General features: G+C 46.9%; 2 protein-coding genes and 1 long non-coding RNA gene across 8 annotated transcripts in view; 1 reads left to right on the plus strand and 2 right to left on the minus strand.

Moving 5' to 3' along the window:
- Positions 1 to 5,259: 5,259 nt before the first annotated feature.
- Positions 5,260 to 6,478, minus strand: LOC121831608 (uncharacterized). Of its 2 annotated transcripts, none has more exons than XR_013053166.1 (2): positions 6,273 to 6,478; positions 5,260 to 5,923 (listed from the first exon to the last, which is right to left on the minus strand). It is a non-coding gene; the product is annotated as an uncharacterized LOC121831608 (long non-coding RNA). The 2 variants fall into 2 exon arrangements; XR_013053167.1 differs by having other exon boundaries at positions 5,260 to 5,926.
- Positions 6,479 to 7,996: 1,518 nt separating this feature from the next.
- Nmral1 (NmrA like redox sensor 1) lies at positions 7,997 to 20,031 on the plus strand. 4 transcript variants are annotated; one of them, XR_006075243.2, is made up of 7 exons: positions 7,997 to 8,498; positions 12,037 to 12,275; positions 14,355 to 14,604; positions 15,273 to 15,463; positions 16,099 to 16,307; positions 16,390 to 16,737; positions 17,028 to 20,031. XR_006075243.2 is itself a non-coding variant. In XM_016003220.3 (6 exons), the coding sequence occupies exons 1-5, from the start codon at positions 8,459 to 8,461 to the stop codon at positions 16,276 to 16,278; spliced, it is 900 nt and encodes a 299-aa protein (XP_015858706.2). In that variant the 5' UTR covers positions 7,997 to 8,458; the 3' UTR covers positions 16,279 to 16,307; positions 17,028 to 20,031. The 4 variants fall into 4 exon arrangements, 3 of the variants coding, with proteins under 3 accessions (XP_015858706.2, XP_076434063.1, XP_076434062.1); XM_016003220.3 differs by lacking the exon at positions 16,390 to 16,737; XM_076577948.1 differs by lacking the exon at positions 17,028 to 20,031 and having other exon boundaries at positions 16,390 to 17,011.
- Positions 20,032 to 20,150: 119 nt separating this feature from the next.
- Dnaja3 (DnaJ heat shock protein family (Hsp40) member A3) overlaps positions 20,151 to 23,993 on the minus strand; it is a 29,028-nt gene continuing 25,185 nt past the window's right edge. Inside the window, exons 11-12 of one of the 2 annotated variants that reach the window (XM_006984690.4) lie at positions 21,712 to 21,828; positions 20,151 to 21,141 (exon numbers count right to left, since the gene is read on the minus strand). In XM_006984690.4, the coding sequence (XP_006984752.2) occupies positions 21,725 to 21,828 (104 nt within the window). In that variant the 3' untranslated portion in view covers positions 20,151 to 21,141; positions 21,712 to 21,724. The remainder of the gene's footprint in view (positions 21,142 to 21,711; positions 21,829 to 23,993) is intronic. The other variant, XM_006984691.4, reaches the window with a different exon arrangement.

Here is a 23,993-nt window from a genome sequence, read left to right on the forward strand (position 1 = left end):
TGGAGGCATCACCATCCCTGACCTCAAGCTCTACTATAGAGCTATAGTAATAAAAACAGCTTGGTACTGGTATAAAAACTGACATACAGACCAATGGAATCAAATTGAAGACCCTGACATTAATCCACACACATATGAACACCTAATTTTTCACAAAGAAGCCAAAACTATACAATGGAAAAAAGAAAGTATCTTCAACAAATGGTGCTGGCATAACTGAATGTCAATACGCAAAAGATTACAAATAGATCCATATCTATCACCAAGCACAAAATTCAAGTCCAAGTGGATCAAAGACCTCAACATAAATCCAGTTACACTGAACTTGATAGAAGAGAAAGTAGGAAGTACTCTTGAACGCATTGGCACAGAAGATCACTTCCTAAATATAACACCAGTAGCACAGACACTGAGAACAACAATTAATAAATGGGACCTCTTGAAACTGAGAAGCTTTTGTAGGGCAAAAGACACCGTCAATAAGACAAAAAGACAGCCTACAGAATGGGAAAAGACCGTCACCAACCCCATATCTGACAGAGGACTGATCTCCACAGTATATAAAGAACTCAAGAAACTAGACATCAACATACTGAACAGTCCAATTAAAAAATGAGCTAAAGAGCTAAACAGAGAATTCTCAAAAGAAGAGTCTCAAATGGCTGAAAGACATTTAAAGAAATGCTCAACATCCTTAATCATCAGAGAAGTGCAAATCAAAATGACTCTGAGATACCATCTTACACCTGTCAGAATGGCTATGATCAAAAACACTAATGACAGTCAATGTTGGAGAGGATGTGGAGCAAAGGGAACACTCCTCCACTGTTGGTGGGAATGCAAACTTGTACAACCACTGTGGAAATCAGTATGGCGGTTTCTCAGAAAATTGACAATCGATCTACCTCAAGGTCTAGCCATACCACTCTTGGGCATATACCCAAGGAATGATCAATCATACCACAAAGAGACATGTTCAACTATGTTCATAGCAGCACTATTTGTAATAACCAAAACCTAGAAACAACCTAGATGCTGTCAACTGAAGAATGGATTAAGAAAGTGTGGTACTTATACACAATGGAGTACTACTCAGCAGAGAAAAACAATGACAGCATGAAATTTGCAGGCAAATGGATGAAACTAGAAAATATCATCCTGAGTGAGGTAACCCAAACCCAGAAGGACAAACATGGTATATGCTCACTCATAGGTGGATACTAGATATAAAGCAAAGAACAATCAGACTGCAACTCACAGAACCAGGAGGCTACATAGCAGGGGGGACCCTAGGAAGACTTTGCCTTTAATAAATTTTGGTTTTACTCAATCACTGGGCAAGCCTCAGTGAAACATTTCACTATTAGGATAAGAATTTGTACTGTAACAAGCTGATAATAGATAGATAGATAGATAGATAGATAGATAGATAGATAGATAGATAGATAGATAAATGAAAAAAATCTCTTAAAGGTCTTACTTATGCAGCCTAGGAACTCAAGATCCTCCTACCTCACACTACCCTGAATTAGGTCCACATGCTTGTGTCATCAAGCCTAACTAACAATTCCATTTCTGGGTAGCTATTTGTATATTTTATATACTTTCAAGACCCAAAAGAGGCATAAATAGAAAGATCACTGCATGACATTAAAAGATAATCCTGTTAAATCAAAATTAAAGGAGAGTGTCATGTTGGAATGAGTTCCTTCACTAGGTCTCTCCAGATCAGGCTAAAAATCAAAATGACTGACAACTGGGCAGTGGTGGTGAACACCTTTAATCCCAGCATTCAGGAGGCAAAGACAGGCAGATGTCTGTGAGTTCAAGGCCAGCCTAATCCTGTTTTCCACCACTGAGTAGCATGCTGTCCAGTGCTTATAAACCCCATTCAAGTGCTTAGAACTTTTTTTTTTTTTAGCTTTCCATGTTTTGCGCCATATATACAGGGATTTTTATTTGTATTGCCAGCTCACAACACAGAGACTTATTTTTAATTATGAAACTTCAGTCTTAGCTTAGGATTGTTCCCAACTAGCTCTTATAACATAAATTGTCCCATTTATATTAATCTACATTCTATCATGTGGCTCAATTACCTTTCCTCTTAGTATGGCACATCCAACTTGCTCCCAGTTGGTGCAAGATGAAAATCCATGCACCCAGATTCCTCCTCTTCCATTCCTCTCTTTCTCCAGAAGTCCCAGGTTACCTCTCCTGCCTAGTTATTGGACATTTAGCTCTCTATTAAACCAATCAGAAGGCTCCTTAGGCAGAGACACATCTTTACAGTGTAAACAAATATTCCACAACATTTCCCGCTTTTTGTCTAATGAAAAAGGAAAGGTTTTAACTCTAACATAGTAAAATTGTATACAATAAGAACACACACACACACACACACACACACACACACACACATCATTTTCTTTTTAAGTAAGATGGGGGCTAAAAGATGGTTTAGCTATTGAGAGCTTGTATTCCTCTTGCAGAGAACTGGAGTTGATTCCAGCTCCTACCTCACAAAGTTCACAACTACTTGTAACTCTAGTTCTGGGGGGATTTGATTCCTCCTCTGTTCTTTGAGGGCACCTACACTCATGTGAACATACCTACATACATATACATAATTAAAAATAATAAAAATAAATCTTATTTTTTAAAAAAAGGTAGCTAGGTAGAATGGATAGAAAGACAATTGTTCCAATAAATAGAATGTAAATGTTGAGGATTGCAGAATGCATGTAGCACATATATGGCTGCTTGCTATACAGTTCCTTAAGCTTTTCTGTGTGATTACAGATTTTCATAGTAAAGATTTGGATGAGGTGTAGCTCAATGATACAGTGCTTGCCAACCATAATAAGCTTTAGAGAAAATGTCTTTCTTTCTTTCTTTCTTTCTTTCTTTCTTTCTTTCTTTCTTTCTTTCTTTCTTTCTTTCTTTCTTTCTCTCTCTCTCTCTCTCTCTCTCTCTCTCTTTCTTTCTTTCTTTCTTTTTTAAGATAGGGTTTGCCTGTGTAGCTCTGGCTGTCCTGGAACTCACTCTGTAGACCAGGCTGGCTTCAAACTTAAACAGATTCACCTACCTCTGCCTCCTGAGTGTTGGGACTAAAGGCATGTGCCACAACTGCCCCGCTACTTTTTTAACTATTACAGTTTTGGTTTGTTTTTGTACTAGAGACAGAATTCCAGGTTTCGAGCAAGCTCTCTCACTGAGTTATGTCTACCCAACCCCCTAATGTTCTCTTTCTACCTCTCCGTGTCCAGGTGTACAGTGCACCCACGGGCTAGGAAGATTTCCACACTAGCATTGTTCTGCAGCATGTATGCCTGCGGGCCAGAAGAGGGCACCAGATCCCATTACAGATGGCTGTGAGCCACCATGTGGTTGCTGGGGATTTAACTCAGGACCTCTGGAAGAGCAGGCAGTGCTCTTAACCTCTGAGCCATCTCTCCAGACCCAACACTAGACTTGTTAACCAGTTTTGCAGGATCTTTTTCTACTCAATACCATTCACAAATAACCAAGCAATTCTGGAGCAGCCAGTTTATTTGATGACCAGAGAGAGTATGGTGGCAACTTCTCCCTGAGCAGGACTAGGGTGTTGGATTTTATTAGGACTGAGTTACAAGGGGTGATGTATACAAGCACTCCTCAGATCTTTCTTTTCTGTAATTTTATTATGGGGAGAGGATGCACTACTAGGGATTGAACTCAGGATCTCCAGCGTACTAGACAAAAACTCTACCATTGTGCTACATTATCAGAGCTTTTCATGGAGAAAGTTTCCAAGGATCAGGGTACCACTTCTTTTTACCCCAAATTTATTCATTCCTGGATCTGTCCTGGCACCAATGGGTGTGCTATTATCATAATGAGTTTAAGGTCCTTGGAGTTTCAGTATGGCTTTTTTTTTTTTTTTAATTTTTATTATGTATACAGTATTCTGTCTGCATGTGTCCCTAAAGGCCAGAAGAGGGCACCAGATCTCATTACAGGTGGTTGTGAGCCACCATGTGGTTGCTGGGAATTGAACTCGGGTCCTCTGGAAGAGCAGCCAGTGCTTTTAACCGCTGAGCCATCTCTCCAGCCCCTCAGTATGGCTTTTGAACAAGGTAGAGCCAGTCTGGTGTTCTGCTGGGGAGTGGGGGTGATCATTAGGACACTTAATGGGTAACATTTGGAAGCAAGACAAATGAGAGAAACCCTCTTGGGTTATAAAGAGAAGAGAATCTCTTCTTGGGGCATTAGGCAGGTGTTGGGCTCTGGGGAAGCAAGTCAACATCTGTTGAAATCACTGTTGCTGTTAGTAAGCCCTTTAGGTTTTTTGGTGTTTTTTCAAATCATATTTATTTATATTTTATGTATGAGTGCTCTGCATGTACACCTGCATGCCAGAAGAGAGCATCAGATCCCACTCTAGATGGCTGTGAGCCACCATGTGGTTGCTGGGAATTGAACTCAATACCTCTGGAAGAGCAGCCAGTGCTCTGAACCCTTGAGCCCCAGTCCTTGAAAACAGAAAGCATTCCTGGTATTTGTGTTTCTGAAAGTAAGAAAAGATGTTCAGGATGATCCAACATGACTCCCCAACTTACAGCTGCCTTAGACTCTTTCTTACTGTCTAGCTACTTTGAAGAAAAGGGCTGTCAATCAAATGGCTGTCCTTATGCCAGTATCAGTCATCTGGAACACACTGCAGACACCCTGAGAAAGCTGATGACCACAGATGATCACCTGGGCTCTGGAAGGCACAGCATCATCCAAGGCTGTTTCAACAGTTTGTACTGGACTTTTTGTTTTCAGAAGTCTCAGTGAACTTGAGGTGACCCTACAACTATGTCTACCTTGGCCAGAGGAGGGACACTTTTCCTTGTGGCCTAGCAGAAAGATGGCAGTGACTGGAGCTAAGGGGCAAGGCTGATTACAGACCCTAAGGCCCTGAAGACTTGACATCCCTGTGACCAGGGCCTGCAATCTTTCTTCTCTGGCTCCTGCAGTCTCAGCTCTTTGCTCGCTCTTGCTTCTCTCAACATGCACTGCCCTTCATCCTGTGCTGGCTGATCGTTGGCTGCCTGGACCCATTCACTGGTGCTCCTGCCGACCACTCAGATGTCTTTTTTTTGAGCTGAGGACCGAACCCAGGGCCTTGCACTTGCTAGGCAAGTGCTCTACCACTGAGCTAAATCCCCAGCACCTCAGATGTCTCTTGAGTCACCCACCATCTTCAATGATGTCTCTGCTGCTTCCTCCATCGTTTGTTTGTTTGTTTTTCAAGACAGGGTTTCTCTGTGTAGCCCTGGTTGTCCTGGAGCTTTCTTTGTCAACTGGACCGGCCTTGAATTCACAAAGATCTGCCTGTCTCTGCCTGTTCTTGTAGGAATCTAACAGAGTCGCTGTATACAGGGTAATCATTAGAACAGTTGTTTTCTGTAAGTACCTTAAATAAATCTCAGTGGAAATCAGTGACTGTTTTCTGTCGATTGACAGAGTTGTTTTTCTGAAGCAGCTCTACAGCCTTTGCATGACTTTGGTCACCAGACACTGCTGGCCCACCTGAAGCTCTTGGATTGTTGGGTACTGCAGACACAATAAGGACTAAAGTAGCATGGAGTGATGCCTTTCCTTCAGAAACACATATGAGTTAGATCAGGGACTTTGGTATGAGGAACTTGTTTACCCAAAAGACAACTTTGTGCAACAATCAATAAATATGCCTTTGTACAGCTGTTCAAGGTTCAGTCCGTCAGAGGCTGGACCTCCCTGCTGCCACACAGGCCTCAAAAATTCACTGTGGAATGACCTCTCTCTTTGGCCAACCCACACCACACAGAGCACGCACCAGCCTCCCAAGTGCTGGGATTAAAGGTGTGCGCCACCACTGGCTGGTGTTGCTTCCTCCGTCTTGAGACTGCCAACTCTGCTGAAAAGAGAAAAGAACAAAAACAACACCAAACCAAAACCCTCCAGTTGAGAAGCTACTGGGTGGACCTACAGCACCCATGGCCAGCCTACTAGGTGAGCCTGAGAAGGGCGTTTGGATCAATGACCAATCATAGCCATTTGCTTTGGACAAACTTCAGCTATTTGTTTTGGACCAATCACAGCCCTGTCTCTTAGCAGCAATCACGGTCGTCTGTTTGCTAGGTCACAGGAGACGTGTTCCCTCTCTTACCTAGATGGAAATAGTTGCAAGATTTAGAGTTCACTGAGGCTTCTTGATAAGCAACATGTTGGTATAAACAGATTTTGCAATAGCCCTTACTTACCAAAGCTGTGCCTCCAGGAGCTAACGCAATAGTTACAATTGTCAGTTTTCTCCAGGTGTCTGTGGGGTGTTCCAGCTGGCTGGTGCTGGCATAATCCAGGCCAGCTGGCTGTTTGACTGACAGTTCTTTTACATAAGGCAGCAGAAGAAACTCCACAGCTGCTAATGAGGGAATTGATTGCCCCATCCCCCAAAGGCTCTGCTTATCTGATGGAAAATGAACCAGAAGGCGTGCTTACAATACGAACCTCAAGAAACTATCATTAACATTTAATAGAGATTTTAACAGATATGTACAATGCTCTACAAATGTCCGACACCTGCTCAGTACCCGAAAAAGACATGGACTCCCTTTGTCTGTCTCATTGACACAGAAGCATAATAGGACGGCAGAGATGGCAATATAAATTCATGAATGGATGCCCATTCATGCCCACAGGAATGCATACCCTCTCACCCATGTGCCTCCTGTAAGCAACCCTAATGAAACCATTAAGAAAAAATTATCTTAAAAAATCATTAAGAAGCTGCAGTGCTGGCGCATGCCTTTAATCCCAGAACCCAGGAGGCAGAGGCAGGTGGATCTCTGTGAGTTCGAGACCAGCCTGGTCTACAAAGTGAGTTCCAGGACAGCCAGCACTGTTATGTGGAGAAACCCTGCCTTGAAAAATAAAAAAATCATTAAAAAAAAAAAAAAAAACACTAGAGAGATGTTTCAGTAGTTAAGAGTACTTGTTGCTCTTCCAGAGGATCCCAGCTCAGTCCCCAGCACCCACATCGGGCATCTCACAACCACATGCAACTCCAGTTCCAGGGTACCTAACACCCTCTTCTGTTCTTCACAGATACCTGCATGCGCATGCACAAACACATATACACAAAGTGTAAAATAGAATACAATATTTTAAAGATTTTTAAATGTTTAAAATCCAATAATTTAAATAATTTTTAAAATGTTTAAAATGGAATAAAAGAAGAAAACAGCAAATATGAAAACAGAAGAAAGACTGGCCGCAAAGGAAGGTCATCAACAGGAATAGGAAGAGAACAATAAAAAAGTAAGGGGTGGGGATGAATGTGAGCTCTGTGAATTTGAGGCCAGCCAGGGCTACACACAGAGAAAACCTGTCTCAAAAAAAACCCAAAAACCATGAATGAATGAATGAATGAATGAATGAATGAATGAACGAATAAATAAATAAATAAATGAATGAATAAATAAATAAATGAACGAATAAATAAATAAATAAATAATAGAAAAATTGCAGTTCCCGCAAGAGTGAGTCAGGCATACAAAAGGAGGTTAACAGACACGGTCACTTAATCACTAGATGACGGCCAATATGTGCAGATAGATGTTCATGTATTTATTAAAATAGTAACCAAGCCAGGTGTGGCATCAGGACAGGTAAGGCAGAGCCTGTCTACATATCGAGTTCCAGGTGGGATCTCATCAATAATGATGATGATGGTGGTGGTGGTGGAGATGCCAAGAACATTTTATGAGTTTAGATCAATGTTTCACATAACGTGTATATATAACTAACGAAGCATGGTAATCCATACCTCTAATTCCAGCACTCTGGAGGCTGAGACAGGTATTCTGTCCAGCAGAGACTCCACCTCCCACCCCAGCCCCCACTCCAGCCACGTGCCAAGTGTGCTGGGGACAAAACGGACCTGCACACTTAGGGCAGTGCGCTCACCCAAACGCTTAAAGCCAGAAGCAGCTGCAGCGTGAAGGGAGGAACCATCCGGGAGCGGGGCGGGGAGGGCAGATTGAGTGAGCAGAAGAAGCAGGGTCAGGACCAGGACCGCGGGGGTTCGGAAGCCTGGCAACCGGCTGACCACAAGCACGATGGGACCGGGAGGGGGGCTCTACAAGGGTAGCCTGGAGGCTGCAGTGGGGGCTGGCGGTTTGCACAGGAGCGACACCCCCCCCCTTTAGTGGACTCTGCGGCAGGCCGGCGGATCCCGCCAAATCCCACTTCCCCAACTCCCCATCCCAGCCTTTGTCACCCGAGTTGTGATCTGGGGCCTGGAAGCGGAGATCCAGGGCACTGGGTATTGCCAGACCGGATCTCAGAACGCATTCAGGAACCAGACGGCTCCGGACAGAGATCCTGCCCTTCGCCAACTCTGCTACTCCGGACCTCTTGGGATCGCGCTCCTTGGGCCCTGGACCCCATGGCGGATAGGAAACTGGTGGTGGTTTTTGGAGCCACAGGTGAGCGAGTCAGGCCTGGTAAGGTAGGCCGAGCCGGGGCCTTCCGCCCCTCATTTGCAGGAAGATCTTGCCGGAAGAGTGGCTGTGGTTCCCACACATGTGGGTGGGCAGGGGCGGCAAAACCTGAGTGCAGATTGGTTTTGAATATATATGCGGGCGCGGTGGCTCACACACCTTTAATCCGAGGCCTAAGAAAGCAGAGGCAGGTGGCTTTCTGAAGAGTTCAAGGCCAGATGGTCTACAGAGCAACTTCTATATGTGTGTGTGTATGTGGGCTGGCACAGAATACCAAAATTAAATTTTCTCCCTCCCCCTCCCCCAATTAACAAATTTTCTTGGTTTTGTACAGAGTCTATGTAAATATTGGTCACATTTTCAAACAGCAGCTTGCTACTTTGCTTCCATACACTCCCTGCCCTCTCTACCTGTTTTCCTTTCAGATATATTAATTCTTAAAAAAACAAAAAAAAAAAAACAAAAACAAACAAACAAACAAAAAAAAAACAAAAAAAACCAGCTTCCTAGGACTTTCCAAATCCTGGGCAAGGGTAATACCTCTGAATTATATGCTGAACTGCTGAATCGTGGTGGTCGTGGGGTTCTTCATCTATTTATTTTATGTTAAGTGGTGTTTTTCAAACATGTGTGTCTGTGCACCATGTGTGTGCGATGCTTGACAAGGCTGGACATGGATACTGGACTCCTTGGAATTAGAGTTATGATTGTCAGCCGACATGTGGGTGCTGGGAATCATGCCTTGGTCCTCTGTATGAGCAGCCTTAACTGCAAAGCCACCTTTCCAGCCCCATTATTTATTTTATTTTGAGAAGGGTCTTACTATGTAAACATGTGAAGATTTAAGGCTAATCTCATCATCTGGGAGAAGCAGGTGGATCTCTGACTTTTAGGTCAGCCAGAGTTACATAGCAAGACCCTTCTCAAAATAAAATAAATAATGGTGCTGGAAAGATTGGAAAGATGCCTTTTTCCCCCCTGGCTGTCCTGGATCTCGCTCTGTAGACCAGGTTGGCCTCAAACTGACAGAGATCCACTGGCCTCTGCCTCCTGAGTGCTGGGATTAAAGGTGTGTGCTACAACTGCCTGGTTATATCTTTATTCAAGAGAAGTCTCACTATGTAGCCCAGGTGGCCCTGAATTTGTTAAAACACTTATTAAATTTTATGTTGTGGGTATACACATTGCCACTGGGCACGTTTGGAGGTTGAAAGTACAACTTTCAGAAAAATTGGTTCTCTCTTTCCATCAATTGGGTCCCAGAGGTGGAGCTCAGGTGTTAGGCTTGGCCTCAATCTCCTTTACCCACCAAGCCACTCAATGGTTCAAGGCCTGGAACTTCTGATCCTGCTTCCTCGGCCTCCTCAGTGATGGCCTGTGGTCCACTGTGTTTGTGGTGCAGGAGATGGAAGCCAAGGCTTCCCCCCAGTCAGATACTCTACCCCTGATTTGTGCCCCACCCCCAACCCATGTTACAGTTAAAAAAAGTTTTGATTTTGGTTTTGGTGTCTCGAAGCGCGGTCTCACTTTGTAGGTCTGGCTGGCCAGGAACTCACTATGTATCCAAGCCGGCTTTGAACTCAGGGATCCATCTACTCCTGCTTTCTGAGTGCTGGGATTAAAGGCTTGTGCCACCACACCTGGCCCAATTTCCCTTTTTTAAAGTGGATTGTGCCGGGCGGTGGTGGCGCACGCCTTTAATCCAAGCACTCGGGAGGCAGAGCCAGGTGGATCTTTGTGAGTTCGAGGCCAGCCTGGGCTACCAAGTGAGTTCCAGGAAAGGCGCAAAGCTACACAGAGAAACCCTGTCTCGAAAAACCAAAAAAAAAAAAAAAAAAAAAAAAAAGTGGATTGTGTCATCCAAGCAGGCTGGCTTTAAGCTCCTGAGGTCCAAGCTGCCCTCCCCTGTCAGCTCCTGGAGTAGCTGAGACAACAGGTAGACTGGCCACTGCCTGGTTAGAAGATGTTATAAAAGAGGCTGGGAGCTGGGCTGTGGTGGCACACGCCTTTAATCCCAGAACTCAGGAGGCAGAGGCAGGTGAATCTCTGTGAGTTCAAAGCCAGCCTGGTCTACAAAGCAAGTTCTAGCACAGCCAAGGCTGTTACACAGAGAAACCCTGTCTTGGGAAAGAAAAATAAATAAATAAAAAATGAGTAAGTAAATAAATAAATAAATGGAAGCTGGAGAGGTGGCTCAGGGTTAGAGCACTTGCTCTTGGTTTGGTTCCCAGTAACCCCACCTGGCTGCTCATAACTATCTGTAATTCCAATTCCAGGGGATCTGAAAACATTTTCTGGCCTCCTCAGGTACCGCACACACAGTACACATACATACATGCATGCATGCATGCATACATGCAAGCAAAATACTGATACACATAATAAAAATACATAAAACTTTAAAAAAATTAAAAAGGACACACATGTGCTGCTAGCTAGAAATGTAGATGTAGGCCAATGACATGGCTCAGCGAGGAAGAGTGCTTGCCACCAAAACTGACCACTTGGACTTCACTTATGCATGTGCAAACACACACACACACACACACACACACACACACACACACACACACGGCATAAATATGTGGAAAAACAAACATGTAGGTTAATCTTGACCTGAGAGAACCAGTCACCAAAGGCCACAAATGTGATTCCATTTGCATGAAAGTCAACAAAGGGCAAATCCCAGGTAAATTAACACTTGACAAGTTAGAGGACGGGAAATGGAGATGAGGCCTCTTTTGGGGGTGAGGACACAGGATGGATAAAAAATGGTTACACAATTCAGTGATTATATTAAAAAGCATTTTATTATACATTTTATCCCTTTGTTATTTTGTATGTGTATGTATGGTGCTCGGGATTGAGCCTAGGGTTTCATACATTCTAGGAAAACATACTACCACTGAACTACACCATCAGCCCTTGAATTGTACATTTTAAAAAGGCAAAGAGCTGCTTACAGAAGACCTAACTTCAGTTCCCAGCACTCATGTTGGGCTGCTCACAACTGTCTGTAACTCTGGTTTTAGATCTAATGTCCATTTCTGGCTTCCATGGACACCAGACACATATGTGCTACAATTGCATACATGCAAACACTCATACACATAAAATACATCTTAAAAGTACAAGTAAACAGCGTGCTGTGGTGGCTCATCCTGTATTCCCAATGTTCTGGAGAATGAGGTCAGAAGAAAAAACATTCAAAGTCTCTAAATAAAAAAACCTAGTAAGGAAGCTGAATGTGGTAGAGTATTTCTTTAATCCTAGCACTTGGGAGGCAGAGGCAGGGGGACTCTGTGAGTTCAGGGCTAGCCTGGTCTACATCTTTATTCCAGGTCAGCCTGGGCTACACAGATTCTGTGTAGCAACCTCCCCCCAAATCTAGAAAACCTGAAAGTAGTTTAAGAACACTGGTGTGTTTCTGGACATTCTTGCCCTGGAGGAGCAATCCCTTCTGGGCTCTACTCTCTCTGACTCTGGCAGTTGTGACCCCGGAGATCTTTTTGACTCTTCACAGGGGCCCAAGGTGGCTCAGTGGCACGCACATTGCTGGAAGATGGGACATTCAGGGTTCGAGTGGTAACAAGGAATCCTGAGCAGAGAGCAGCCAAAGAGCTGAAGCTGCGGGGCGCTGAAGTCATGCGAGGAGATCAGGACGACGAGGCTAGCATGGAGCTGGCACTGACGGGAGCTCATGCCGCCTTCATTGTGACCAACTACTGGGAAAAGTGCAGCCGGGAGCGGGAAGTCGAGCAGGTGAGGGTGTGAGGAGACGGGGGCTTGCTTTAGTGTCTTGGACAAGGCCTCTGGACCCCAGCTGATCCAGGAGGCAGCTCTGACTTGCCAGGGAGGGCTGAGCACTTCAGGCCTTGCTCTTTTCTTGTTGCTCTTCAAACACAGATGAAGGACACCCTTGCCTAGCTCTTGAACCCTTGCATGGTAAACCACTACATCCTACAGCACATGGGACAAAGGTCTGCTTGGAACAATTTGTCTCCTTAGTCCTGGGAAACCCTTGTGAGCCCCCTGGGACTACAGTAACAGTATACTCCAGTCTAAAGCTACAGAAAGTGGCTCACAGTTCTAAAAGGTGGACATCCAGATTAAGTTGCCTGTTATTGCTTGGTCTTTGGTCTTTTGGGGGGACCTTCCCCACCCAGCTCCAAATAAATCACATATGGAGGCTTATTCTTAATTATGACTGTCCAGCCTTAGCTTGGCTTTTTCTTGCCAGCTTTTCTTAACTTATCCCATCTACCTTTTGCTTCTGGCCTTTTCCCGTTCTCTTACTTCTGTAAATCTTACTCTTACTCTGTGGCTGGCTGTGTCGCTGGGTGGCTGGCCCTGGAGTCCTCCTCCTTCTCTCTTCTCTTCACTCCTCCATCTCTTTCCTTCCTCCTTGCAGATTTCTCCTTCTATACATCCTCTCTTCCTGCCAGCCCCACCTGTCTCTCTCTCCTGCCTCACTGTTGGCCGTTCAGCTCTTTATTAGACCCGCTTATTATTATTATTATTATTTATTTTTTAAAAAATTTTATGTTTATGGCATTGTCTGTTACTTTTCTATTGCTGTGAAGGGACACCATGGCCAAGGCAGCTTATATTTATTAGGGCTCATGGTTCCAGAGGGTTTGAGTCCATGATCATCATGGCAGGAAGCATGGCTGTGGAGGAGTATCCTGATCCATGGGTGTGAGGCTCAAAGAGAGCCACCTGGGAAGGGTATAGGCTTTTGAAACCTCAAAACCCATCCCCGGTGACACACTTTCTCCAACGAAGTCATACCTCCTAATTCTTCCCAAACAGCCGCACCAGTGGGACCAAGTATTCAAGCCCCCGGAAGCTGTTCCCATTCAAACCACCCCAGGTGTCTTGTCCGCATATGTGTCCCTGCACCTCTTGCATGCAGTGTCCACAGAGACCAGAAGAGGGCATCAGATCCCCTGGAGCTGGAGTTACAGACACTGTGAGCTGCCATGTGGGTGCTGGGAAATGAACCTGGGTTCTCTGTAAGAACAGCCAGTGCTTTAACCAATTTGCCATCTGTCCAGCTCCATAGCTCTCTTCTCTTAGGAGGATATTTATTTAGGATTTTAGGATTCATGTGATTAATCTAAGATAATCAAATCTCAAGACTGTTAATGCTGTCTACAAAGACCCTGTCCCCAAATGAAGTCGTATTTAAAAGCTTGCAGGGGTAATGTATGAGCAGATCTTTTAGGGGGCTGCGATTACATATCCCCAACTTTAATGGCATGGATCATTGTTTATTAACCAGTGGGGTCACAACGGTTGGCCCACTTGTCCTGGGTCACACAGCCCAGATGAACCTGAGTGGCCTTTGTGCTTAGCCATCAAGCTGTAGCATCTCCAAAGATGACTCTGAGCTCACCAATCAAGTCAGCTAAGTTCTGCAGTCAACAAAGATGGGGTATGCACATCAAAAAGGTTTCTAGCACCCCTTCCCAAGGCAGGCTTGCTCCCTTTTAAAGTGTTTTTTTCTTTTTTTCCTTTTGTTTTTAAGATGGGGTCTCTTATAGCTGAAGTTGGCCTTGAACTCCTGATCTTCCTGACTTGACCTCTGACCTCACTTTCCCCTAGTGTGCACCGTGAGGTGTAGTTGAGAAAACCCGTGATTGTAAAGGTGACCCTGGAGCTTGAAAGCTTAGTGCAGTGCTGTGTGTGAGCATTATTCCAGAGCAGAGGACTTGGGAGGTGGTCGGCTTTTAGCATCACAGGCAGGGGAGTCATGGAGTTAACCCATGTGTAGGGGAGGAAGGTCAGGGACACACAGCCTTTCTCTTACCCTTGTGGTCTCTCCTTCCTGCTTCCCAGGGCAAGCTTCTAGCAGATCTAGCCAAGCGCCTGGGCCTCCATTATGTCGTCTACAGTGGCCTGGAGAACATCAGCAAGCTGACGGAGGGAAGGTTGGCAGCAGGCCACTTTGATGGCAAAGGGGAGGTGGAGGAGTATTTCCGAGACATTGGTGTTCCCATGACCAGTGTGCGGCTGCCTTGCTATTTTGAGAACCTCCTTTCCTATTTCCTGCCCCAGAAAGCTGCAGATGGAGAGAGTTACTTGCTGGGTGAGTGTGCCCTACCCTACACAGGGAAATACAGTTCGCAGCATATGAAGTAACAGGTTTGGCCGAATGTGGGGTTGTCACCAGATCACTTTGGGTCTAAGCCCAGGGTCCCTGACATTAGGCTTGAGACTGGGAGAGTCATCTAACTTAGGTAGGCCTCGACTTAAATTCTGTGAAATGGGTTTAACACAATGGTCCCTTGGAGTAATGAGAAAACCAGCCAAGGTTATTACTGCTCTCAGAACGGGAAGTGGAAGGTGTAGATAGTGTCTGCCATCCAGTCTGTAAACAACCTGGATGCCTGACTCAGCTTGGAAGGAACCTCAGCCAACTTGTGTCCTTCCAGTCGCTCAGTGGATTAGAGCAGGAGGTACTAGAGGCCAAAGCTGGAGGGGCTGCTGCCTGCTGGCCATTCCTTGCCCTGTGGCTATCACTCACCTTCACGTGAGGATGCAGGTGTTGGCACAGAGTTTAGGAGTCCGATCCGCCCAGTGAACGACAGACCACTGGTACAGACTTAGAGTTTGTAGAGCTTGAGAACTGCTACACAAAGACAGACCAACACTGGTATGTGTGGATGCCCAGAGGACTGGCTGCTGGGGAACCAGCTGCCAATCTCTTCCCCTGAGGAACTCTGTCTCTGCTAGCACACTTATCTGTTCTCACAGACTTGCCCATGGGTGATGTCCCCATGGATGGAATGGCGGTGAGTGACCTGGGTCCCGTGGTGCTCAGCTTGCTGAAGAAGCCAGAAGAATATGTAGGGCAGAACATCGGCCTCAGCACCTGCAGGCACACTGCAGAGGAGTATGCTGCCCTGCTGACCAGACACACTGGCAAGACTGTACATCATGCAAAGGTGGGCCCCTCCCTCCCCAGAGCTGTGAAGCCCCAGATCTTGCAAAAATGTCCCTAACTCCCAAAGGGTTATTATTATTGTTTGTTTGTTTTGAGACAGGCAGGTGGATCTCTGTGAGTTTGAGGCCAGTCTGGTCTACAGACTGAGTTCCAGGACAGCCAGGGCTACACAGAGAAACCCGCCTGGGGTGGTGAGGGGGTGTGGATAAATAATAGAAAGGGCACTAAGTGGCCATGTGGCTTTAAAAACAGGCGGGACTAAGCCAGGGTTGTGGAGGACCTAAGGAGCTCAAGAGTTCAGATTGGTTTGAAAAAGGAATAGTTTTGGCTTTTGAACAAGGAAGTGATGTAGCTGATTTCAGCTCTGAGAGGCACTGATGGCTTTCATCTCATGACTTTGAAAGGACAGCCTTTAAACTGATCAGTGTCAGGTAGCCTGTGAGGAGCCACGGTTTCCATACTTCTGGCTTTCTAGTTGGTAGTGTTCGCGTGGCCTCATAGTGAGGACCTGAGTTAGTGACTGCAGGACCAACACAGCCATACCCTGGCTTCCCAGGACTCGGTAGGAGGAAGCCAGGCCTACTTGGCATCACCAGGGCTATGGAGGAAATAGGCATGTGGCCTTTCTGTTTTCAGACAACTCCTGAGCAATATGAGAAGCTTGGCTTCCCAGGGGCCCGAGACTTGGCCAACATGTTCCGTTTCTATGCCCTGAAACCCGACCGCAACATTGATCTAACCCTGCAACTCAACCCCAAGGCACAAACGCTGGACCAGTGGTTAGCACAGCACAGAGAGGACTTTGCTCAGCTGTGATCCTGAAGCCCTCAGCCGGGGACTAAGAGGTACAGCCATCCTTTCTTGTGTACAGTTTTGTGGGGGGGTTTTGTTTTGTTTTTTTCCCAAATAAAACCATTGTTCTCACAGATAGTTTCCCAGAAGAAAAGGCCTCTTGTTTGTGGGAAGTGAGCTGGAGCGGCAGATGCATGGAAATGGGCCTTGATATCATGGAAGTGCTGGTAGGCGGCACCAAGTAGGCACAAGGGCTCATCTGCTATCACCTCAGCCCCGAGAAGAGCGCTGAGCAGTGTGCACACTCAGTCCACAGGGGTCAGGTACAGCAGAGTCGCAGCCAGCCGCCAGCAGCCTTTGACACCGGCAGGCAGGGCCAGAGGCACTGAGGCCACCATGCATTCGTTCTGAATGAGGACAGAAGACTGATGTAGAAGTCCTGGACCCTTGTCTTTTTCCTCTCTTCACCAGAACTCTGGCCAGGTATAGCCAAGCTGGAAATAACCTTCAAAGGGGGCTGGAAAAAGCATCAGGGCTGGGGAGAGGGCTCGGTGATGTGCTGGCTGTGCAAGCCTGAGGTCCCGAGTTCGGATCCTGGCACCCACTCACACAAACAGGCAGGTGTGACCCACAATCACAGGAAGGTCTCTGCAGCTCAGTAGCCCACTAGTCTTAACTCGAACCAGTGAGTGCCAGGCCTGCCTCGCAAAATCGGGCGGGGAGTGACGGAAGGAGAGCGTCTAACGTCAATTTCTGGTCTTCATGCTACACAGGCACGTTCACCTGTACCTGTGTGACATGTACACGTGCACACAACACATCCATACAGAAAGAACAAATGGAACGTGGCAGAGCTGTGGACCACTGGAGATGAGATGATGTTGCCTGTGTCTAAGACCGACATTATGGGTCAGCTTACCTCTAAGCCCTTCACAGGGAGCAACAAAGGCCCAGAAAGCCCAAACACCAGCTGAGATTTCATGGCACGTCTGTGAACTTCCACCAGTGTATGGGTTTGTCTAACCACTGGCACACTGTCTTTTTACTGTCCTTCCCTGACATCAGACTCGGAGCAGGAAAAGGAGCAGTGATCCCATTATGCATTCTACCAGAGAGACTCTTGACTGAGGCATCTCCTTGACAACTAACTGTGCCACACCTTAAAATATGGGGTAAACAGACAAGTTATACTGTCTGTCTTGAGGCAACTTTTTTGAGACAGTTTCTCTGTGGAGCCCTGGCTATTCTGGAACTTGCTCTGTAGCCCAGGCTGGCCTTAAGCTGAGAGATCCACCTGCCTCTGCCTCCCAGTGCTGGGACTAAAGGTGTGAGCCGCCACCACCCTGACAAAGAACTTATTTAGTGGGAAGGCTACACAAAGAAAGAGAGAGAGAGAATGAGAAAGAAAAGCAAAACTTACAGAGCCCAGGCTGCAGAGAACAGATGGAAATAAGCAGCGTGGCTTATTTCTGAGTCCGAGGTTAGGGTTCTGAGTGACATTAAGAGGCAGAGCACGAGTGCAAACCCTGGGCTTCACCCCCAGCACCAAAAAGATGAAAAGTTTAAGGAGACCAATCTCAGGACAGGACTGGCCTCAGGAGGAAATACCTATGCTGAGGCCTGTGGGGAAGGGCAGGGGCCTTCCCAGCAGAGTAAAGGGAGAAGACAGTAACAAGCGTGGACTTCTGAGCCCACGGGGTCAGGAGACCCACAGGCTGTCTCTACGTGCTGCTCTACGATGCTCCACCTAAGCCTGGGAAGGCCTGCCAGAATCAAGGTCCAGAGTGGACACAGAGTACCAGCCAGCTCCTCACTAGAGTGGCAGGATCAGGGCCATGCGCTGCCCACCCCGGGTGTTTACTTATCTGGTTCCCACCCCCTGGGCTGCTGTGAAGACACGGTCAACCCACTTGTGCCTAGCACTTCAAGTACCCTGTGTTTTGTCTGCCACACCAAGGCAAAACCCTGCTAGCCTCGACGTGCCCTTCTGTTTGGCTTGTGTTCCTCTGAATGGTGGCCTCCACTGCAGAGCACAGTGGGAGCCTCCCAAGTTCCCGATGAAGCTGAGTGGAGAGCCACACACAGTGCTCCTTAGGTGGTTCTGTGTGTGACAAATTATCTGCACTGCACACAAAACACCTTGTATTATAAACCATTTCACCAAATGAGACAGTCATGTCCACCTCTTCCGTTTCCCATCTCCTGCCATAGCTAAATGTCTCGAGGCACAGGCTCTTCCTCTACATACAACAGCAGACCTTGGACTGTATTCTGTTTGGCCACAAACAGCGCAGGAAACCTCCTGTAATCCCAGGAGGCAAGGTGATGAGGACCCAAACAGAGGGGACAACCAGTCCTCCAAGTCTCATGTAGCCTGTGGCCTTAAATTCACTATGTTGCTAAGACTGGCATTGAATTTCTGCCTCCATCTCCCATATGATGCTCCAGTTCCAGCTCAGAGGCTACAAAGTCTAAAAACATGCCTCGGGAGCTGTGTGTAGAAATAAGCCCACCTAGGCCTGGAGGTGAGACTTTATTCTATAGATGTTGCCTAGCCACCTTTTATCCACCTAAGAGTCCTCAACAAGTCAGTAATGAAGCCCTAGCCAAAGACCCACCTACCTCTCCCAAGTCCCTTCCTAGCTCTGAGACCTGGCTGACTTCAGAAAGAAACCCCTGAGAACAGTGTCTCCCCGACTACTGTTGCAGGCCAGTGTTCAGCTGCCTCCCCATCTCTTCCCTGCCCAGCCCAGTGAATCCTTCCATACCTCTCTCTGCTTATCTCAAAAGCCATTAAGGCTCTGCTGGAAGCCTGGACTAGTTAAAGTACACTAAGCAAATGTGTGTGTGTGTGTTTGGTTTTTTTTTTTAAAGACAGAGTTTTGGTGTGTAACCCTAGCTGGTCTGGAATTTGCTAAGTAGACCTGGCTAGCCTCAAGTTCACAGATCTGCTTGCCTCTGCCTCTAAGTTCTGGGATTAAAGGCATGAACTCATACCCATACTCAGACAGCAATAAGCAAAAACCAACCTGCTGGTTGCTGGGTCTCTCCTTCCACATATGGGTCCCAGGGATTGAATTCAGTTCATTGGGCTTGTTGGCAAGCACTTTTACCCAGTCATCCTGCCAGGTTCAGGAAGCTTGATATGGGGGACCGGTGAGACGCCTCATCAGTTAGCACTTGCTGCTCTTGTAGAGGACCTGAGTTTGGTTCCTAGCGCCCACACAGTGGCTACCAACCATTCCTTGTCATTTCAGTTCCAGAAGACACAACACCGTCTTCTGTCTCTGGGCACTGCACGCAAGTGGTACATAGATATGTGTGGACAAAACTCCCATATGCATTTTTTTAATGTAACAGGGAAATGCAGCTAAGGGAACAGCTCAGTAGAACACCTGCCTAGCATGCCTGAGGTCCTGGGTTCAATACCAGGAACCACCTTTTAAAAAAAGGAGTTCCAGCTTGGACTACATAGCAAAACAAAGACTGAAAAACAGAAAAATCATGGAAGGACACAGTGAGCACATGCACATTTCTCAGCTGGGCTCTCTAATCTACTAGGTTCAAGAGTTTGCACACAGAGGAACATTGTCTCCTGGCAAGGGCCTGTTCTGGAAAAGGGGGTAGGGGATCTCTGGTCAGGGCACTAGGGCCACCGTGCTGGCATCAAGAGGAAGCTGAACTAGCAGACGCTGCTAGCTGACTTCTGTTGCCTCTGCTGGGCCACCTGTAGAAGCTACTTTGAACTCTCAAAGAAGAAATGACCACAGTTTTGGTTTTAAATATCTTTTGTAGTAGATCATCTTATTTACATTGATACAGAATCACTTTACATTCTTAAATCAGACACTAAGAAATGCTTTACTTTTGTAAATTATAAAGGAAAAGAAAGAAACTACAGAGAAAGTGTTCTTTATTAGCCTGTCTTACACCAGCTCCAAGACCTTGGAACATGGAAACTGCAACATGCTACCAGCAGAGGCCGGAAGTGAGGTGCTCTGCACAGCGTGCTCCCCTCAACATTTACACAGGAGACGACAATGATTCTTACCATTGAGTAATTTAAATACACCGTGGAAATCAAACGTCAGCAGTGGGAGAGGGGAGAACCAAGCCCTGGCTGGCAAAGGTCGGGTCTCCAGAGGCTCAAGGCTGTCCCACATGACCATGGTCACTTTGGTCCAACAGGGCAGGAAACACCCCCCCACTAAACTAGAACAATCTAATCAGCGTCAGGCAAGCTGCCCTCTGAGGTGAAGTGGACAGAGGACTGTGTTGCACAACTCTGCCTCCCAGGGCCCCAGTACCCACTCTCCAGCTGCTTGGTACCTTCAATAAAACAAAAGCAAACCAAGTCTAAGGGCAGTGGCAGGCCCTCAGCAGAGCCCGTCAGGGAGGATGGCACTGGTGGGGTGTGCCGCCTCTGGGGCCTAAGAAGACGACCTGTTGGGAAGGACATTTCAGAACCTCCACGAGGTTTGCTGAGAGGGAATTAATCACTTCACAATGCTGTGCAGCTTAAGGCTTCATTTTAAGCTGTAAGCACGGCCTTTAATTTTTTTAAGCTCTCTATTACATGCGATTCCAGATTATTTTTAGTGCTGCAAGAAGAGTCCAAGTATTGTACCCTGCCTAAACCAGAAGCATGTCACCTACCAGTGGACAGGATATCTCCAGCCCGAAGGCCACACATCACGGCCTAGGGGCGGTCACCATGACCTTCTGTGTGGAGAGGTGTCCTCACATAGTTTTGCTGTTGCTGAGTAACGGTTCAGAGGGCTGTGTAGGCAGGGCTCCATGCTGCTATTTTGGGGTCCTCCTGTGTCAGATGCCCTGGCCATGAAGAGGGGCTGTTGCTCCTCATCTAGTTTCCAGCTGATCGTTTTCCTGAGCCAAGGAGACAAACAGTTAGACAACACATCGCTGTGGAAGAGGCTCAGTTAATCCCAGGAGAATGGCTGTGCTTCGAGGGTCAAGAGCCCCAGGACATGGGGTGAACATAAACAACAGTGTGTCTCTAGGCACAGAAAACAAGCACTGTTCCTCAGCAGCCCAGACTTGCACAGCACCATGCTGCCTAGGTACAACAGGGTGGAAAAAGCAGGGGGGAGGTGGAGGAGATCTGAGTTCTAGGCTTGGCTCCGCCACAATCTGCCTTCTGGACTGTGGGCAAGCAGGTCCCACCACTGAGGGACAGAGCCCCTGGAAAATGACATAAGGTGGGCTGTAAGTTAGCCCCAAATTCAACCCATCTAGGAAGGAATCTAAATGGAATTTGAATGAAAAGGCTAAGTACCACATGCTCTGCTCCAAGGAATGGGAGGATACCACATGTACTACACCTTTGATTGGCACCTCTCCCAACTTCTGGGGTAGGGTAGGGTGGGGTCCAATGCTGGAAGAAGAGAGATTAGTTCACAGAGGGAAACAGGGAAGAAAGCTCACAGGTTTTCCTACCTCAGCAGGGGTATCAGGAAGTAAACATTTTCTTAAGTTTGGAAAGGAATCCCTCATTGTCCTCCCCAGCCTCTCGCCTATCCTTGCTTCCTGCGCAGCTATCCATGGTTCTGCCACCTGGGCACAAACAGCAGAAAGAACCAAGGTCAAGATCGCACACCTCCACATAGCAAGCACCAGCCCCACCTACCCACGCCTAGCTGCCCAGGGGCTGGCACTCAAAGGGCAGCCAAGGGCCACTCCAGGAACACAGGAACACTCTCAAGTGTTAGAGTAAAGCACATGGGACTCTCAGAGCCTCAGGACATCACAACTCTCCTTGGAGTCAGAGACCCGTAGAAGGGAAACGAGAAAAAAGAGAGGGAGAGAGACTGTCTGTAATCTGAACACTAACAAGAAAGGCAACACGAACTGCCAGAGGTCTTGAGGCTAAACCACACAGCTTATACACAGTAGCTCATCATCTTAGCATATTTAATGTGTACATATCACAGCTGCAGGAACACAGAAGCGATGTTGTCAGGTCCACCTAGAATCCCAAAGCCAGCCAGCAGGAAGTGGAACTAAGCTCAAGCCCAGCCCAGACTCTTAACCACTAAACTACTGGCTACAAGATAATCAATAAACCTCAAGAAAATATCCAGTTTCTGAACCCACTGCATATTTCTGCTGCCTATTGTACACATTAACATGGCCAAGACAGCCAATGAGGGAGCCACTCTTACACCAGGTCCTCTGCTGTACACTTCAACTTGTCTCTCACAATGCCAGTGAGGTAGGTGTACATTACTCTGGCATCTAACCCTGACTGCTGCAGACAATGCACAGCTGCATGGATGGTTTTTAGAGCCAAGGCTGAGGTTACCTACCTCGTCACAAGAAACCTGCCAACCTCAAAAGATGGAGGCAAACCTTTGCTGTGAGTTAAACTGTACACCTATAACACCATTTTGTTTGTTTTGGCTTTTCTTTATTTGTGACAAGGTCTCATAGGCCAAGCTGACCTTAGACTCACTCTGTAGCCCAGACTGGCTTCCAGCTATAGGTCCTCCTTCCTGTCCCACTACTCCTAGGTATAGGTAGAAGCCACCATGCCTGGTAATTTTTACACTTATGTACTCTGTGTGTGTAAGCATGTGTGGAAGTGCATGGACCAGTACATGTGAGGTCAGAGGGCAGCTTGTGAGGGTCAGTTCTGTCCTCCCCCAAGTGGGCTCCAGGAAACCAACTCTGGTTGTCAGGGTTGGGAGCAAGCAGGCTTACCTGCTGAGCCGTCTTAACAGTCTTACAGAGCATGTTTCTAATGTTGCTGACACACATCCCTTATACAGCATACAACCAACTAAAAGAACCTGGTGTGGTGGTATAACTTTTAATCGCCGCATCTGAGAGGCAGACAGGCAGATCTCTTTGGGTTTGAGGCTAGCCTGGTTGATACAGCGAGTTCCAGGCTAGCCAAGGCTACATAGTAAAGCCTTATTTCAAGAAAATAACAATTAAATAGTCCCAGCTTCCAATAGCTATCAGGTCTGAGCCAAGGGAGGCTCTTCAGAGGGAGGTATCCAAAGCTCAGAGGCACAGATCTGGGGACAAGGGCAGGGTGGGGCCTGCAGTTTCATGGAACACTGCCCTCTAACCTAACAACCACTGTCGTCCTGGCAGCTAGGACGACCTGCAAGGTACTCTCAAAACTGGCAATACCCTTCCGATAATCGTGCAGGCTAGCTTGGGGAGAGGGTCGTGAGGCCCTCCTTCCCTCCCTCCTGCACCCCTGCTAGCCGTATGTAATTCCACCCCAGTGTGAGTTCTCTGGAAGGGGAACTGAAAGGGGAACTCCGGGGTGCAGCTGCCGTTATGTCCTCATCCACGTGGAGGACTTTTCTGCAGTGCCATTATATGGGGGTCATGTCTCCCCCAATTCTGCTCCTCTTCTTTTGCCTTTTTGAGACAGGGTTTCTTGTATAGCCTTGGCTCTGTAGACAAGCCTGGCCTCAAAGATTCTCCTACCTCTGCCTCCCAAGTACTGGGCTTAAAGGTGGGCACCACTACTGCCAGGCTTAATTTATTCTTTCATGCATGAAAATAATGTATCTTGATCATATTCACCCCTACTCTCCCCAGGAACTCCCAGCACAAAGACTTTGAAATTCTGAATCACATGCTGGTGACCAGTTCTGAGTGCTGCACAAATATAGCATTTTCTCTCAGAGCCTGCTTTCGGAGGACTAGCTGGGGTGGAGGAGGCAGGATGTGTACCTGGTATCTTAGGTACCGGGACACAA

The sequence above is a fragment of the Peromyscus maniculatus genome, chromosome 8 (genome assembly GCF_049852395.1).
Source record: "Peromyscus maniculatus bairdii isolate BWxNUB_F1_BW_parent chromosome 8, HU_Pman_BW_mat_3.1, whole genome shotgun sequence".
Taxonomy (NCBI): domain Eukaryota; kingdom Metazoa; phylum Chordata; class Mammalia; order Rodentia; family Cricetidae; genus Peromyscus; species Peromyscus maniculatus.